Raw genomic sequence first — 18,529 nt, forward strand, 5'->3', positions numbered from 1 at the left:
TTACACCTGCGTGCGCGTCTGCACCAGGGCGACTGTATCCCAGCCGACAACTACGCCTTCAATGTCCTGCGGCAGCCCGTATTTGTCCTCTACCGTGAAAGCCAGCTGAAGACCAACACACACGAAAACGGACCCACTCCAAATCTCAAGCGCCCCTGACTCTTCCCGTTGTCTGAAGCACTAACCTCCCACCGCTGGACGCACAGAGAGACGCATCTAGAAGCGAGCCGTACGGTAAAAACCAGCCTGAACGCTTGTGTAGCCACAGGACGGAGAGCCCGCAAAGGCTTTCGCAAGGGCTAAGCCCGCAGACAGAGGGGTCAGAAACAGAAGTCACAGACTCAACCGACTGAGACTTCGTCCTGAAGACCGACGTGACACAGCGCCCGCCCACCACGGCACCCCAACTACATACATATCTGCTATGTTTGTAGGTATATATGTATGTATATATGTATATATGTATATATGTATATATGTATATATGTATATATATATGTATATATGTATATATGTATATATGTATATATGTATATATGTATATATGTATATATGTATATATGTATATATGTATATATGTATATATGTATATATGTATATGTATGTATGTATGTATGTATGTATGTATGTATGTATGTATGTATGTATGTATGTATGTATGTATGTATGTATGTATGTATGTATGTATGTATGTATGTATGTATGTATGTATGTATGTATGTATGTATGTATGTATGTATGTATGTATGTATGTATGTATGTATGTATGTATGTATGTATGTATGTATGTATGTATGTATGTATGTATGTATGTATGTATGTATGTATGTATGTATGTATGTATGTATGTATGTATGTATGTATGTATGTATGTATGTATGTATGTATGTATGTATGTATGTATGTATGTATGTATGTATGTATGTATGTATGTATGTATGTATGTATGTATGTATGTATGTATGTATGTATGTATGTATGTATGTATGTATGTATGTATGTATGTATGTATGTATGTATGTATGTATGTATGTATGTATGTATGTATGTATGTATGTATGTATGTATGTATGTATGTATGTATGTATGTATGTATGTATGTATGTATGTATGTATGTATGTATGTATGTATGTATGTATGTATGTATGTATGTATGTATGTATGTATGTATGTATGTATGTATGTATGTATGTATGTATGTATGTATGTATGTATGTATGTATGTATGTATGTATGTATGTATGTATGTATGCGTGTATACATACGTATGTGCGCGTACGTGGGAATATATACATATATATGTACGTATGTATGTAACTATGTAAAATGCAGGTTTGTACCTATGTATGTGAACACGGTGTGTATAAACTTATGTAGAATACAACGGAGTATGGATCTCCGCGCGTTGGCACCAACTCAGAGTCAGTAAGTGTGTCCGCCTTTGAAAAGATCTGACTGACCTCGCCGATGCGCTTGAGGAGTCGCATGCGGTAGTCACGGTCGTTGATGACGCGCGTATTCCAGTAGGTGACGGGCTCGGCTCGGTTTTCGAAGGCGGGCACAGACTCGAAGAGCCCGGCGCCGGCAAAGTTTTCTAGATCTTCGCCGTTCGAATCCGACCTGGAATGCGGAAACCAGTACGCACTGAAGCGTGGTGTACGCATCGCCCAAACCGCAATCGAAACGCGCGAAAACGACTTTGCTTCTGGCAGACAACGCAACCAGATGCCGTCCTCGCACCGATCTATACATATATATATATATTTACATATATATATATATATATATATATATATATATATATATATATATATATATATATATATATATATATATATATATATAGCGCCCCCATGCATGTGACTGAGTGTACGCAAAAAGCGATACACACAGATATACGTATATATATACATGATGGAAAAGTGAATGACTGCAGATGCAGATTGACCTCAGTCCATCAGCCATTTATGTCGGTAGGTAAGGGGAAGTCGAGGCGCCTTCACGCGGAAGAACCAGGAAACGACAGGCGCGCTGACTCCCCCCCCTTCCGCCCGGCACTTGCCTGAAGATGAGGCACGGGTCGCAGAGCAGATATTCGCTTTTGCTTGGGAACGCGACCACGACGGGCTCGCCGCCGCGCTTCATGCGCCAGCCGAGAGACCTGCCTGCGAAGTTGCCCACAATCACCTCGCCGAGCCCTGCAGCGCCGCAGAGGAACGAGGAAGAAAACACTCAAAGACTCTCAGCTCGAGGAACCACATGAGCCGCATCTGCCTCCACACGAAGCGGCGAAGCGCCCCTTCCACACAGCGCCACGAGTTCGCGTTTTTTCGCGTGCTTTCAGCGTCGCGCATCAGGACGGAGTCGTTAAATGTCGACATCCACTTCTTCTGCGCCGCGAGGCGAGATCGCCGCCATCCAGCGCAACTCAAGGCACACTGAAGTTGAGAGGAAACGCGAACGCACGTTGACGCATCTCTACTAAGCAGATTGGACGTTTAAAATGAGTTTTCATGTCTGCGCATGCGCACGCTGCCGCAGCTTACCGAGAGCGAGCTCCCCGTACATCTCGTCCTTGTTGTCTGAGAAGGGGTTACGCGAGTGCAGCACGAAGGCGCAGTGCGCAGGCATCAGCTCCTAAGAAGAAGAGAGAAAGAAAGACACTCGCGAGAGTTGCGCGTGCAGGTTGACAGGCTGACGCTGCATCGCATGCACCGAGCAGCAAACTAAACATGCGGGCGCGCCATTGGTGTCGCTCTCGCATAATTGCGAAATCAGACTCCACTCAGCCAGGCCGATAGCCGTTTAAGCAGGCAGGAATGCTTGTGGAGACCTACAAATTCGCGTGCAACTTGCCACTCTGTCCTTGTGTAAATACCCTTCTTTCGGGGGCAGGGCTTGATGCACACGTATTTGACTATGTATAAAAAATTGTACAAACATATATATATATATATATATATATATATATATATATATATATATATATATTCTGCCTAGATGTGTCCTCGCGGAAACAGGGGACTTTTTGAAAACTTATGTACAGTCAGCGGCTTCCTGCTGCTTGCGCTCTGCCTCCGCTGAGTAGTCTCCGAAAGCGAAGCGGCGCTGCGCGGCCCGCCGCTTCACCGCTACGTGAACATATATACACATATTCACAGATATACTCACACACACATACCTATACACTCTTGGACACAGAGACACACATATATTTGTATATATATGTGTATACATATGTGTATTTATGTGCCAATCGCAACAGGAGCGTGTGTAGTGGATTCGTGTGGGTGGGACGGGTGCCTTTTGTGGTTTTCTGACCTGCACGAGGACTGCCATGTTGAGTTCGGAGTAGTTTCGGCCGGCCTTCGTCAAACTGACCCAGGGGCGGAGGCCGAAGAGGCTCTGCCACACCGCCTTCACGGCATCGGCGCAGCGCTGGCTGCCGCTCGTCTCCCACAGCTGGAAGAGCGACGGCCGCGTGCCGAGAGCGCGGAGGCGCGCGTCTTCTTCCGCAGACGCTGCGCGGCTCTTCTGCGCCTTCGCCTCGTCTTCGCGGCGCATCGCCGCCTGCAGACCTTCGAGGAGGGCGCCAGGCAGCTCGACGCGCGCGAGGATCGCCTTCGCGCGCGCGAAGATCGCGTCCGCCTCTTCCGACCTGCTACTCGGCGACAGCTGCACCAAAACCTCCATCAGCTCCGGCAGCAGAGACCTGTTCGCGGCATCCGAGAGCGTCTTCTGCATGCAGCCGAAGGGCAGCGCGACCGACCGCGGCGTCAGCACGCTCGGATCCAACACGTCGGACAGCTTCTTGATGTTGTTCGACTTGCTCCCGACGACGGTCCTGAAACGAAAAAATAATTAAAGAAAATTCAGGAATGCACAAGCCCCTCGTCCCCGGCGCGCGCCTCGCGCATCGTATTTGACGCGCATCACTCCACGAGACCGCCTCAAGGCAAAGCTGCCACTCCGCCTTTCCTCTCTGCTCTCTCTCTCTGACATATATATACCTGATATATATATCTTATATATATCTCTTTGTTCCTCTGTGCCTCGCACCGGGGCCTCTCGACAGCCTTTCTGCGTCCGCTACTCTTCCTCTTTCTCTCTCGCCCTTCCTCTCCCACTATCTTTTTCTCTTCTTACTTGTTGAAGCTGTCCATGGGGATGCACCACTCCTTGCTGACTTTTTTCAGCTGCATCACGTCGTCCACGTCGTCGTCCGCCTCGGCGTCTGGGGCGTGGGTGCCGCTGAGCTCGCGCTTGCCTTCGTCGCTCCCGCAGGAGCTGAGCGACCGCGCGCTCGCGCTCCGCTCCTCGATGAAGGAGGCGCGCCGTCCCAACAGACTCGCCTCGGTGAAGAGCTCCTGCGTCGTCTTTCTGTTGAACAGCTTGCTGGCGCGACGCGCGAGCGCCGGACTCGGGCGCGGCGCCTCGTGCACCTCCAGGCCGCTGCCGTCCTTCGCGCACTTAATGCAGACCCACTGCTGGTTAAACGTCTCCTGAGAAAGCCACGCCGACGCAAGGACGCAAACAGAGGCGGCACGCGACATCCAGAAAAGAGGAATCCCGCCCCTCCGTTGTGGAGCTAGCCTGGCCGCACATGCATCTGCGACTCCAACAACGCCCCCCTCCGGTGTCGCAGAGAAGGCCCTCGTCCTGCGCGCGCCGACTCCGCTCTCCTCGGCTGGCCCTGCACATCGCTGCAGCCTTATCTATCTCTTCAAACATATCTATACACTATATGTGCTTAGATGCACATCATTAGATGTAATATATATATGTATGTATGACTATGCACATATGCACATGCACGACGTCTGCAGATATAGGAAAGACGACAGCTTCCTGAGTGTCCCCTCGCGTCGCGGCCTGCGGCTCTCCATCTCTCTTCCTCCCTCGATCTGTCGCCAGAAATCCGCGACCCTTTGTGGCGATGGACGCAAGATCCTCACGAGGTTGTCTGCGACTGTGGGCTCGAAGCAGACCGCGACAAGCACGTGGGCGTTTCGCGCGCGGACGGCGACGTGCGAGAGGATGTCGGGCGCGACGGCCGCCGAGCGCACAAGCACCGCCTGGACGCCGATCGGAATTTCTTCTTCGCCACTGACAGCGCCACAGAGCAGCACCGTCGGTGTCTCAAAGACTTTATCCTAGAAACGAAAAAAAACATAGGGAAAAACAACGCGAGTCGCGCGACTCCTCTGCCACACACTCCACGCTCGCATTCCGCGCCAACAGGCACGTGAAGAGCTGGGGCCGCGTGGGGGGACAGGGGGTTTGGGGCCCGTACCTGGATGTTTTTTAAGTGTTCGATGGAGACGAGTTCGCCCTGAACTTTCTCGACGATGGAGATGAGCTGCCAGGGCGGCAGCATGGCGGCCTTTCTGAGGATCGGCTCGAGGCGCTTGATAACCAGCGAGAGCGAGAAGAGCGCGCTGCCGCGGAGGACTTCGTCGACAAACACGTCGAGAACTTTCTTCTCGGTGCCGACTTGGTTGCCGAGGTATACGGCTTTGCTGCCGAGCTCAGCTTGGACGGCGTCGATCCGCGACCCCACGAAGCGCACCACGCGATCGGTTAGCGCCTTTAGCAGCAGCGCCGCCTCGCGCCCGTCGCAGACACTCGCGCAGGAGCCGTTGGACGCTATGCACGACGCCAGCGAGTCGCCAAGGTGCGCCCAATCCGCGTACATCGAGCTAAACAGACACGCGCGACGCGTAAGCGACAGCGAGGAGAAGGGTAGGGAGGCCGAGCGCGAAGCCGCAGGGACGCAAACACAAACAAAAAGCAAAACGATTCCTTCTTTAATCTGATGAAATCAGATGCACCTAACTGGGTAGGATGTTTAGAAAAAATGAAACTTTCAGACACGCAAGAGACAGCGATACAGCCACATACGTGGAGTCATACATGTGTGGCATACCCCTATGCATGCGGAGGCGACATAGCAGATCTCGTGGGAGATTAAACATGATGAGAAATCTGAGCCTGTGACGTCCTGAAGGCATGGGGCTCGATCTCTCTATCTGGTTTTAGCCCTTCTGTCGCAACACCAAAGATGCGTGCTCTCACACGCACGTGTGTCTGCATGCATATTCTGAGTCAGGCACTTTTTCCTCGCAAAAAAAATCCCTCTGTTCATTCCCAGTCGTAGTCTCGCGCTGCCTCTTTCACCTCCCGTTTTTTGTTTTCCCTGCAGTTTCTTCAAATTACTCCAACTTACCGCAGCTCGCGGTCAACCGGCGCGAGAGCGCTGACGCTCAAGAGGAGTTCGCGCAGAACAACCGCCAGCTGAGGCAAGTCGAGGGTCGCGGACGTGCCTTGAAGCAGCACGTTTTCTTGCTGCTCAAGCGCGCAGTCGAGGAAAAGCAACTCGCGCGTCATCGCCACGGAATGACCGTCGTCGCCCAGTCCTGATAAGAAAGAAACAGCCACACGAAACAATCCGAAATCGCGATTAAGGCCTCAGCACCCCAGGAGACAGCGACGAAGAGCCTGTGAAAAGGGTGCCACAGAGGAAATGTGGGGAGGGTATGGCGAGTTTGGATATGACACCCGAACACATCCATCCACATACCAACACATCTGCAATCCAAGGACATGTGTATTTTTATACATATATATACAGATGTATACATATAGGTGCAATTCAGCGCGCAGATATGCACATAATTGCACCCATATTCTTTCATGTACGCGGATGTGGAGACCAATGCCGCGAGGCGGAGGCGGAGGGAAAGAGAAGGAGCGTACCGCCGCCTTGGTTGAGGGTGAAGAAGACTTTCTTGCGGGCCTCCGCGAGCCGCTCAAAGCGCGAAAAGGCGTCGCTCGCACTCAGCTGCTGCCGCTGCTGTCGCTGGCTCGCCAGCTCGCGGACGACGCCCTCAACGAGCCCGATGGCATCCTGAGGCAGGTACTGCCGAGCGTAGTCGAACGCCTTCTGAATACAAACACGCGTGAGCAATCGAGAGAAAGACATGCGGTCTACGCACGAGCTGTACATCAAGGCCCAAAAAGACAGGCGCCCATGCACACAGACGTAGACATGAGATGCTTTTATATACGCAGTTACACGTTCTATTGCATGTATACGAACAAACACATATATGGGCTATTATGCTGATAAATATAAATGCATGATAGTTGAATATATAGGTAGGTCGGTTACTTCATTTATATATGTAGACATGTGGAGTTCGAAAACTGACTGGGAGGAATTGCCGGCCCCACCAATGGACGCCTCCTAGTGTACTCTATAGCCTCTTTCATGAAAAAGGGGATAGCCGCGGCCTGAGGCGTCGAGGAGTGAGGCGAGACGCGCCACAGAAAACACTCGCCTTGATATCCAGCGCGTCATGCACATCTTTCAGGATGGAGAGGTAGGCGCGGAAGTCGTTCACGAGGTCGCCAATATTCGCATGCACCATGTAGGGCTCCTGGGTGATTTTTCGCTCGTAGCTCGCGAGGCGCTCGCGGGTGATGTTGTGTTCCTGCAGGATACGCCAGTAGGTGTTCATGTTGCCGTTGCTCTCCAGGTACCCGATAATCGCCTAAAAACAAACAAACACGAAATACATCACAATCAGCTTGCCCCAGGCTCCGCAGAGAAACGGGGCTTGCCCAAGCGACGCTCCCGCGGCGTCGCCCGCTGGGGGGCCCCCGGGGCGAGCACGGAGACACCCATGCAAAGCAAAGATGACTAGATGACTACACATATACGCACCCTGACGCCTTCCACTACGTAGTTTGCATATACAGACATCCACACACATATATGTATTATAGGATAGCGATAAATAAATAACGGATGATTTGCACATGGACCCCTGTAGCCACAACAGCAGATATCGCACTAGAAATATACGAGACGAAACACGCGCGCATCCCAGGGACAGGAACCGTCTTCATATTCGTCTCAGACAAACCTGCGTCGCATGCCTCAGAAGGAGCTACATATAAATATATATATATATATATATATGTGGTCGATCAGAGGGGATAGCTGCGTTGCGCGGTTGCGTGTTGTCAGGGTATACTTCGCAGATGCCGACGTCGTCTGGAGTTGTGTTGTTGTGGAGTTTTTGGTGCCACTGTTCGTAGAAGTTTCCTGCGGCTTCGGGGATTTTGTGTTTGTGCATAATGTCGAGGATGCGGTCGCGGATGGCCTGTCCCTGCGCGCCGCCGCGGCCCATGGTGCTGAGGCTTTCGCGGATGTAGGGACGGTACTTGGGGTACATCCTCCAGGCGCGGGCGGTGGCGCAGGTCAGCTGTTCGCTCGCCCAGGCGAGCTCGCGGGGCTTCGTGTTGTAGTTCCGCTGCCAGTCAAGCAGTCCCAGAAACGCGAAGCGACCCCACACGAAGAACCACGCCCAGAAGTCCCCCTCTTCCTCCACGGCCGCCGCGCCGGCCGCCGTCAGACGCGGGGCCTCCACCGCGGGCGCGCCGCCGCTCGAGGTCGAGGATGCGAAGGTCAGCGGCAGCCGCAGCTCCGGAGAGGCGTAGTGCCGCTCAGTCCAGTCCTTCGCGAGTGCGCGCTGCCGCTCCTCCAGCGCCTGGAAGCTCGAGTTGGCCTCCAGCGAGGTCGCGTGATTCGCGTTGAAGCCCTCCAAGAGCGACCGCATCAAGTTGTACCGGTGCATCAGCGTCATGTGTTGCCACTCTACCTCCGCCTCCACGATCTTCTGAACCATCTCCGCGTTCAGGCCCTTGTAGACCGACCCGCCAAAGTCCACGAGGCGAATCTAACAACCGAAACCCCCGACACAAAGCCCAGACACCACAACCCCATCCCACTAGAGGCGTCGAATGCGACTGGCGCGTGCGGTGCGGCCCTCCAGCGCGAGGTACGCCGATCGACAACAGCTCGGAATGCACACGCAGGCACGCCCGCAACACGCGAGAGGAAGCTAAGGCGCCACGCGGATTCTGCGCCCTCTCTAGATATGCGTTAATCTTGCTCAGCCATGCCGCGACGCGCGAACTAGACGCTACAGATGTGATTTGCTGAGCGGGCAGGAACACCTGAACCGCCACGAAACAGCTTCAGCAACGGGCCGCTGAACGTGTAAGAGCGTCTGAGGAAAAGCAATTTGGATTCACCGCGCGCATTACCTGGATGTCGCAGCCATCGCTGCTACGGAACCAACGCTGCCCGTTCACTTCCTTGAGGCAGCACGCAATGCCGTCGTAGAGCGTATCTACCCCGGGATCGTCTTCGCTGATTCGCGGGCACTTATGCGCCGGCACCCTGATCGTCAGCTGATGGAGGACTTTGTCTCTGCTGCTCCCCGCCTTCAGGTCAGCGCGCTGAGACCTGCCCTCCTCGAACGGAGTCTGCACCGCTCTGCGCAACCCGCCCCCCGACGGAAGACAATCGCCAGACACACGCGTGAAGTGCCTCTCTCCCATGTGAGCGTGTCCCCAGACAGAAACACGCCCTACAATTGTAACAGGCTTTATCTTCTATAGCAGAGATATGTTCCGAGATACTGTAAATCTATTCCATAACACACGGATTCCATGCTGTCCACACACAACCGAAACGCCTCTTTTCAGCGACGTGAAAAGCATTTGCTTCTCCTGTTCACGGAGCAACATGCGCACGAGCGCGTACACGACGGGACACACCTACATCCACGGCCATATATACATGTACATGCAGACTATATATATATATATGTATGTGATTGCGCACATACATGTATGTGTAAGACTCGGCTGAGCTGTAGGGCGTGTCCACAAGAGGCTTGCGTTTGCGTGAACACACGAGAGACCTCTTCTTCTGCAAGTTCTGGCAGTCTTTCCTCTCGAGGGTGTGGGCCATACCTGACAGGATCAACGAGGACGGTGCCTTCAGGCCGCATACCCGGCGGAGGACATATCCACTGCGAAGGCGCCCCGCGGCGCGCCATGCGCTTGCGGATTTCTTCTTCGCGCTTTTTTTCGAGCTCCTCCATGCTGAGTCCTTCTTTCTGCCACGTCACCCAGCGACTCTCCGTCTGCGTCTGCGCCGTTCCCATGACGTCCAGCACGCCCCAGTGCAGCACACAGGGCACCCGCGTGCATGCGGTGAAGTGTACGTACACCTCAGTGGTCGCTTCGTTGGGATACACGTACGCATCCAAATAGCCAATGTTGTCTGACAGCGTCACGCAGCGATACGACAGCGTGCCCAGCTGCTCTCTGCGCACACGCAAACAGAGAAACCACCAGCCGAAGACCAAGACAATTATTCATACATACGCGTAGGTCTATACAAGTATATATATATACATATGAGTAATAATGCGGAGGTGTTGAAGACTAATGTTTTTGTCACTGTGTCTCCACCAGTGGGATGTGCAAACAGAGAGATCCGTCGACAGAAAAACACACACAAGCGAGTCTCGCAACGGTGCATCTCATCTAATCCCCGCGCGGGCATTCTGAGCAGATACATGAAAAGCCAGGCCGCCTCGCGTTCTGTTGCTCGCATGACTCCAACCACAGAGACTCGAGCGAATCTGACACAGCGACGTTGCCGCTCACCTTTCTGCCTTTCCCGCCTCGAAGAGCTTGACGGCCTCGTTGTATCTCTCTGCCATTTCTTTTGCGCGCCTTTCTTGTCGCTCTTTCTCAACTTGGCGCCGTTTTTCTTCGAGGGCCTTGAGTGCAGTCCAATACTTGTGCGTCGGCAGAGGGAGGTAAAAGTTCGCGCCGCCGAGGTCTTTGAACCAGCGATCAGCTTTGTTCTCGCGCACCAGAAAGACGATTCCCTTCGGCACGCTCGGCCCCGAAATCACGACAGCCACGCGCTGGAGAGACACGTGGGAGCCGTTCGTCGCCATGAACTGCCACAACACATAAAAACGCACGACCGAGTACAAGAATGTATCCAAACACCCAGTCAAACTCGCCGCCTTCAGATCTTCAAGAGCGTATAAACATATATATATATATATAGCAACCCTCCATCTGAACGTATAGATCAACATATATATATATATATATCTTGCAAACCTCTGTCTGCAGATATAAATCCATTATGCATATATAGGTATATGTATATGTAGGGATGCATGAACGCTGGGACGAGCACGTTGGCTGCACACACGTGTCTTCTTCGAAAACAACGGGCAATATCAGCATTGCTTCGTGTACCTCGAACTGCGTCCAGTAGCCCTTTCCGTCTTGGGGGTAGCTGGCGAATCCTCCAAAGGTAGTCGCAATTTTCTGTTTTTCGACTTTTTCCTTTTGCACGCGTTGGCTGTCGATCTCGGCCGACACCTCTGCCGTCTCTTCTGCGCCGTCCTCCCCGAGGGCCGCGGCGGCAGGAAGCTGTCTGTGGAGTCTTCGTCTTCAGTCTCCACGACTCCAGGCTGCCCAAGGAGACTGTCGGGCGGGGGCGCTTGCCAGGAGTCGTGCGGACCATTCGCGCCGCTCCAGTAGAGCGTAAGCGCGGCGGGGAAATCAGAGAAAAGCTCAACTGCCGCAGCCATCGCGTTGTGATACGTCAGCGCGACCAGCTGCATGTCCACGCCGGCGCCCAAGGGCACCTTCCAGTACCTGTCATACAGAGCAAAGACACTCCTGCGTGGGACGCGTCGATAAATCTGTTCAGTGTGCCGCAACACGCGCGTCAATGAATTCAAGGACGCTTACTCAGCTGTATATGTGTATGCAAACGCACGTAAATGCCCACAGATACATAGGGTGCTCGGGGCTGTGAAGAAATACGGCGTCCAAGGCGCCGTCCCCACCGCCCAGGCAGAATAATAATATGCATGCATATATATAAATGCACGTGGATACATATATGTATATACACATATATAAATACATAGATTTAGATATATATATATCCATATACATTGTGTTTTTATACACAGATTTCTGGAGGCATGGGGGACGAGCCGGCTTACTGGACGTTGTCTGAAGCAATAGGCAGGGTCGTTTTTCCGTTTTGCGCGGGCGTTGTCTTGGAGGCGAGGATTGTGTCGAGAAATCCCTTCTGCTGGTCGACTTGCTGCACGAGTTGCTGGACTGCAAGGACGAGGTTGCTGCCCCCCTGCTGGCGAATCCACTCGTTCCACTGCGTGTGAAACAGAAAGCACATGTACGCGGGCACGAGCGACTCGGGAAAGGCCAACACGACGACAGGCGGCGGAGAGGAGCTGGGGGAAGGAAACGTGGTTTTGGCGGCGCCCCAAGGAAACTGCGTCTCCGAGGACGAGTGCATGCCGCTCTGCAGCTCCGGGCTCAAACCATTCCACTCGTGTGGATTGTTCCCGACGCCCCTGAAAAAAAAAAAAGCAAACACACACCATTCACCCACGTCACACAGACCTCCTCGCGACCCTCTACGCCGCGCAGCTGTCCTTGGACGCACGCAGTGAGTACGCACTCATACATACATACATGTATATACATGTATATGCATATATATATATATATGCAGGTATGCATGTGTGAGGTGGCAGACGCAGGAGTTCATGGACTGGGGAGCTGCGAGGCGAGGCGACTCGATTCCTCATTTCGAAGCAAGGAGTAGCTGGAGGGCACGGTGTGGAACCCTAGGAAGCCGCGCGGCTGGCTAGCTCCGCGTCGGTTGTGTCTGCATGGCGAACTCAGTCTCTGCGCCTGATTGGATTTGTGTGTGGAGAGAGTTTCGAGGGCACTCGTCGCCGCAGAGGAAGCTCTGGGGTCGGCGTTTCCGCGTACCAGTGCATGAAAAGTTGCTTTTGATCGTTCGGATTGAAGACTGGGCCCTGAAAGGCGAAGATGACCTCCACAGTGCCTTCGGTTTTGCCTGGCGCCGGCGGCTGTTTCCTCACAGTGCATTTGAGCTGTCGATTCCCTTCGAGGTAGTACGTGGCAGTCGCCTCCTCAGCCTTGGCGCGCAGCGGCGCAAATGCGAGAGCGGCGCTGTCGGCCGGGTCGGCTCCTGTGTGCTCGGCTCCCATTTCGTTTGTCCTGGAAGGAACTAAAACCGTCTGTTGGAGCGGGCTTGAGCTTCATGCAGGCCACGTAGACCGTGTTGAAATGACGGTGTGCCAGGCTGACGGCTGAAAGCGTTCGCGTCGCCGCGAAAGGAAGCCACACGTCAGCCATGCACGGAGGGTGAATTCGCGCACTCACGAAAGCAGCGGCGGGTAGTGCACAAGAGTGTGCTGGCTGCGAATTCACCTGCGACGAAGTAGACCCTGCTATAGAAGTGGAGAACAAACGCACTCCCGCACGCGAACGAGTCGCATCCGCAAATCAACGCAAAACACACAAAACGCCCGACACCCGTTGAGAATAAGGGTTCCCTACCATTGAGAAACGCGCCGCGCGTGCGGCGCCCACGGAATGGCGAAAGTTGCGGAAAGCCACCGGAAACGAGAGACCGCACCACTCACGCCAGATAGCAGAGAGACCCCGACGTGGCTCGCCACGGATAAAAACAGACGAGACTCAGGCATTTGAACCTTTGAAGAGCCCTGAAACTACTGGTGGTTCAGGCGCAACAAGCCGCTGCTACTGCGCAATCCGGATTCGAGCGCCAGGTATCGCCAACAACAGCGATGTCTAGACTGCATGCTCCTTCGTTGTCAGCTGTCGGTTGCGACCTAGCCGTTGGCGTGTGCGGACTTCCCGATTCTAACACGTCATCACTTTGCGTCGAATGCATTCTGCTTGCTGTCCGCCGATTTTGCAATCCGATGCGGAACTCTTGTTGCGAAACTAGCCTAGCGAGCCTGCTTAATAACGCTGGCAAGTCTGCGCCGTTGAGCGCGGTGTGCGCCAGATGTCGGCGGAGCGGCAAACAGGGACGTGAGAGGAACCTGAAAGCCTGTGTGCGGTGACCAAGGTCGGAGCGCTACCAGAAACGTTCGCTGGTCGCGGGTCGAGTACAGTATCACAGAAACGGAGGAGGAAACAAGATTATGATTCCGGCTTCAAGGCGCACCGAAGCCTCGGGTGAAGATAGTATGCACCGGTCACCTAATCATCCAGTGTTGTACAACCAAGGCTCGAGGGCCGTCATGATGTTGAACGGTTTAGCTTGATTTGTGACTACTGAAGCATTGAGTTTGCCGAAGCTAACGTTCTTGCACTCTGTGCAAATAAAAGTGGCAAACCTTCTCACGGACACCGCTCGCGGCAGTAGGATGTGCCGCGAACGTCGAAAACATGAATGGTGCGCTCTGTCAACGACAGTAGTGAAGGCGGCGTGACCGCCAAACTACAGGAGTTCTCGCCTATGTTTCTCACCTCACAGCAACGTGCTTCTCTCAAAGAAGCGTTGAGTGTCGCAGCTGTTACTCTATCTGCATGGTTGCCACAGCCAGAACTAGCAAATGTGTCGCTGGCCCCCCCCCCCCCCCGCCCCCCCCCTCCGCTGGTGACCGACCCGTCAGTTGAATACGTGAAGTGCACCTCTCTGCCCGTGGTACACGTTGCCTCGCCTCCTCCATGAAAGCGAGTGTTTCTGGGCAGCAACTGCCAGCGGCCGCGACACGAAAGATACAACTGACAGCTAACGAGAGCCTGCTGAACTGGTTGTTTTAAGGAGAGCAAAACAATCGCTGGCACATCGAAGTGGCTACTACGATTGCTCGACCAGCCTCGCCATCCACGTTTCTGCTAACCCTTAACTCTGATTGCACGTCGGCTCTGCGAATTCCGTGCTACTTGCGCATGCGCGCCCGGCCGCCAGACCGCCCGCAGGCATGGGCTCTACAGTGATGGCAGTCTGGCGTCGCCACACAGTGAAAAACAGAAATACTTCTTACGCCGATACGTGCAGGTTTCTTGCTCCCAATTAGGAGCGCATACGCTTCGACGTCCGACTCGAACACATAGGCGAACAAACCGCCAGACGCTAGCAGCGCACACCAGGGGCTCCCAGGCAGTACCGTGAGACAGAGAGCGACTTGTCACCAAATGGAGGGAAGCACAGATCTGTACCCGTGGTGCCACTGAGCTGCGGCCCGCAGGGCTGTGCCTCTTGTTCGGTCCTTGAATACACTCAGACACACGAGCGCCGACAAAATCCCCAGCGCAGGCACTGCGGACACTTGTCACCGGGTTTGCAGAAAACTCAGGACAATCCAAGACCTCTGCACTCACATCCGGCAGCAAGGCCGGCAGCTCTATTTGCCTTCTTCGCTGGGAGATGCGGCGCGACGTGGTCGTTCGTTAACCAGGTGGCTGGTTTTCACCTGTCCAGCACTCCGCCCCCAGGGTGCATGAACTGCTCCCCGATCAGCGTTTTTTGCCGGCAAAAACACTCATGTCACCAAAATGAAAGAATTGAAGACAGCGTTCTTCACCGGCTAGCGTTGCCAGCTGTCGTGACTTCTTTTTTCGCAGCTTGCCTACTGCTTCTTCTGTTCGAGGCCAAGATCCGGGCCGTGAGTGCCGATGTTGGGCTTCTGCCAGATACCGAAAGTCAGGGCTTGACGGTATTCCACCGGCATGGCAGGGAAGACCATCCACATGGCGAAGATGCCCCAGGGGAGCGACCAGGGAACCACTCGGGACCTGAAGGAGCGCCGCACAGAAAACCAGACAGACATGCGCGCATCACGACGTCGAAGGCAGAGGACTCTGAGCGACGTGCCCGCGGCTGCCGCAAGTACTCGAGAAGAATACAGGCAAAGGCAACGCAGATAGATGCAGCAGCGCTCAAGCGCTTGCGTACAGCCAGGGCAATCGCGGGCAGGGGCACTACGGCGCGAGGCCTGAGAGCCACTCATGCCTGCTCATGCGCCACCCTTGTTCACATCAGCCTGCGATGGCTCAACCCTCCTGTACAGACGCAAAATGAGTCCTCCCTCGATTACGACGGGTCCGCCATGTTTCTTCGCTGCCGCGAATAGAACGAGTACTCAGCCGCAAACCGGCACCCGCGGCGCATGCGGCCTGTGCTGTAGATGCCGCACCGTCTAGCGGTGAAAGATCCTTATTTTGCAGTAAAGAGGCCGGACCCCAGGACTAAAAAGAAGTGAGTAAGTGAACGGTGTGTTGGTTGGCTCGTCAGAATGTGAGGCGAACCCAGCAGCTCCTGCGCTGGGCTGGGTTGTCTCGCGGGTCCAGGCCGTCGGCCGTAGGCAAATGCGTCTGCGGACGAGGCAGAACACTGCAAGCCACGCTCAAAAAAGTCGGCAGGACGTAGAAGTCACAGTGGGAAAGGCTCTCGCCAGGTTGTTCGAACTTACCAGATCTGGTACCACGCATAATGTCTCCGCTGGGTGTACTGGGCTGTACTAGCCCAGAGCTTCGCGTACACGGCTCGGGACATTCTGACGAGCGGTTGATGAACAACGCGAAAATGAAGGCTTGACGTGAACCGCTGAAAACCCCCTTTGTCGGGAAGACTATTCAATGATGAGCCTGAAGGGGCGACTGAGCTTTTACAACGATGGCAAAGGACAGGAAGTACACAGCAGAGGACAGAGAGAGAGGAGGTGCAGGCGGCGGTAGGCAGAATGCTGCGCGCGGACAAGACGGAAAGTTACGAGATGGCACAGACAACCTCCACGAAGTTTAAATTCAATTTCCTCCAGAGATGCGAAATATTCGAAGGATAAGGGCCAAGGAGCTCGCTCAACTTGCGGCCCTGCGCAGATCATCATGCAGAAAATGGGCCCTCCGTTTATTAGGCGGAACATGCAAGGCCTACGACTCCACTTCGCACATAGCCCGAATCCTACACGCACACGAAAATTTGATCCTCTTGCCCGTCACTCGAGACCCCGACAGCAGGCGAACTCAAGCAGTCGCCCTCCGCTCCATAGCAAGACCGAGCACCTCATTGTCAACTCAAGGACACCGCTGGAGACTGCGTGTGCGGCCGAGCTGTGAGTGCTGTCTATGACTCCTCCTTCCGATACGAGGGCCGCGTCTTGCGTGCTTGACGCAGGCCACCGACAGACCGCCGCTTTCTTGAGGCATCTGCTTGTCAGTTTTTGATTGCGAGGCAGTGTGAGAGAGACATATGGCTCGTGGGTGGTGTTCAGATACACACCATCGTCCGAGCCTTCAGCATAAGCTCCCTCCAGCGTTGCTACCCTACTGTCTAGAGGTAGTTGTTTTCAGACCGGGAAATGTTATCGTCCGGCACAGGACTGGCGCTGCAGTTGCACAGCTGGCTGTCGGTTTGTGCGCAAACGCGGTTGCGGAGGAGTGCGTCTCGTACAGCGAGCGCGAGGGGACAGGGTATCTCGCACACAACTAAAACGCCACAGGGGCTCCTCGAGAAGTACTCTGGTTTTCGGAGTACCTTCTGTGCGAGCCGAGGCACAGAGCATTGAGCACGTAACAGCGCATGCACGACGCACTCGAGCAAGAGACCGCGGTGTGCGGCATGCCTGCCACAGTCAAGCAATTCCGCCAGATCGTGCTCTTAGGCACGTGTCACGCACGCAAAAGCCTAGACACGTGTTGCGCACTCGTCTGCCGAGGGCCGTCGAGGTACTGACATGCAGGCAGCAGCTGTTATGACGTCGTAGGGCAGTTGATGCCACTCAATCATAAAGATGCCTCGGGGTGTTTCGCCAAACTGTAGGCAACGACGTCTGCAGACTCTCGTAAGGCTCTCGTACGCAAAGCATCTCGCAAACTGCGAAACAGATCCTGTTCACGCCCTGGGGATGAAGCTGAGTTCGGCCCTCATGTTACGCAGCGCCGCCAGAGTAGTCAAGCGGTTCATCGATGTGCTGTCTGCTTCCGCAGCTAAGACTTCAGCCATATTAGCGCGTTTCCTTCTGGTGCGTCGAAGTCGCCGCCTGGACGACTTGCTTCGAGAGCAGTACACAAATATTGTGACTGACTTGAGAAACTCCAAATGTTCACCGATGTCCGTTGCAGATTAAGCTGGTCCGGGTCCGGTTTCTGACGTTGCTATCTGGAGAGCAGTTATGGGAACGATTGATGCTACGGTTGCATCCGATGTGACTCCAAGAAATCCATTCATCAACCGATCCCCGGTAACACGGCCGCTGAGTATCCTACAAAAACTGATTGTGAATCTTCTTGGCGGCGGCCCCGCCATCGCCGAGGAGTTGCAGTTAGCTTCGAATATTCTCGCGGAAGCCAGTAGCCGTATTGTTTCGGGTGTTTGTCGAACTCCTTCTCTGACAAGGATGCTGCGGTCTAGAGCTTTTGCGAAGGCAGTTCCTGACCTACACTATGCACCGTTCCGGGCGCCTGTAATGTCGCTGCAACTAATGGGAATTATGCATGACGTTCCTTAAGAAACTACACACAACTGCATCTGGCGCGGTCAGACCCGTGCCACAAGAGCCGATACTGCTTCACCGTCGCCTGCGTGCCACTCTTCACGAGGTTTGGACCCAGGACCCCCAGCCAGTCCGGTGTTCTGCGCTGTCTGCGCTCGCGGCGACTAGCGCAGACTCTAACTGCACTTCGACAAGGAATAAAAAGAGGTTCTTTGGCATTTGACAAAACCGCCATACAGGCCGACCCACTGCGACGTTGGAACGCACTGCACGCCTGCCTCACCCTCCATTTCGCATATCCTTGCGTATCGCTACCAGA

The 18,529-nt window shown here is 54.0% G+C and overlaps 3 protein-coding genes across 3 annotated transcripts; all 3 read right to left on the bottom strand.

Moving 5' to 3' along the window:
• BESB_035720 (putative alpha-glucan water dikinase 1) lies at positions 1 to 10,830 on the bottom strand (the record flags this gene model as incomplete). Its single annotated transcript, XM_029362158.1, has 15 exons — positions 1 to 105; positions 1,462 to 1,621; positions 2,064 to 2,199; positions 2,548 to 2,638; positions 3,323 to 3,845; positions 4,148 to 4,503; positions 4,957 to 5,154; positions 5,295 to 5,700; positions 6,228 to 6,417; positions 6,758 to 6,944; positions 7,342 to 7,554; positions 8,041 to 8,745; positions 9,116 to 9,347; positions 9,830 to 10,186; positions 10,532 to 10,830. The coding sequence occupies 15 exons, from the start codon at positions 10,828 to 10,830 to the stop codon at positions 1 to 3; spliced, it is 4,158 nt and encodes a 1,385-aa protein (XP_029221123.1).
• Positions 10,831 to 11,124: 294 nt separating this feature from the next.
• On the bottom strand, positions 11,125 to 12,945 carry BESB_035730 (putative alpha-glucan water dikinase 1; the record flags this gene model as incomplete). Its single annotated transcript, XM_029362159.1, has 3 exons — positions 11,125 to 11,548; positions 11,905 to 12,279; positions 12,704 to 12,945. The coding sequence occupies 3 exons, from the start codon at positions 12,943 to 12,945 to the stop codon at positions 11,125 to 11,127; spliced, it is 1,041 nt and encodes a 346-aa protein (XP_029221124.1).
• Positions 12,946 to 15,345: 2,400 nt separating this feature from the next.
• Positions 15,346 to 16,271, bottom strand: BESB_035740 (uncharacterized protein; the record flags this gene model as incomplete). The annotated part of the gene is made up of 2 exons (XM_029362160.1): positions 15,346 to 15,511; positions 16,189 to 16,271. 2 exons carry the CDS (start codon positions 16,269 to 16,271, stop codon positions 15,346 to 15,348), a joined length of 249 nt encoding a protein of 82 aa, XP_029221125.1.
• Between the last annotated feature and the right edge of the window lie 2,258 nt (positions 16,272 to 18,529).

Source organism: Besnoitia besnoiti, chromosome II (assembly GCF_002563875.1).
Source record: "Besnoitia besnoiti strain Bb-Ger1 chromosome II, whole genome shotgun sequence".
NCBI lineage: Eukaryota > Apicomplexa > Conoidasida > Eucoccidiorida > Sarcocystidae > Besnoitia > Besnoitia besnoiti.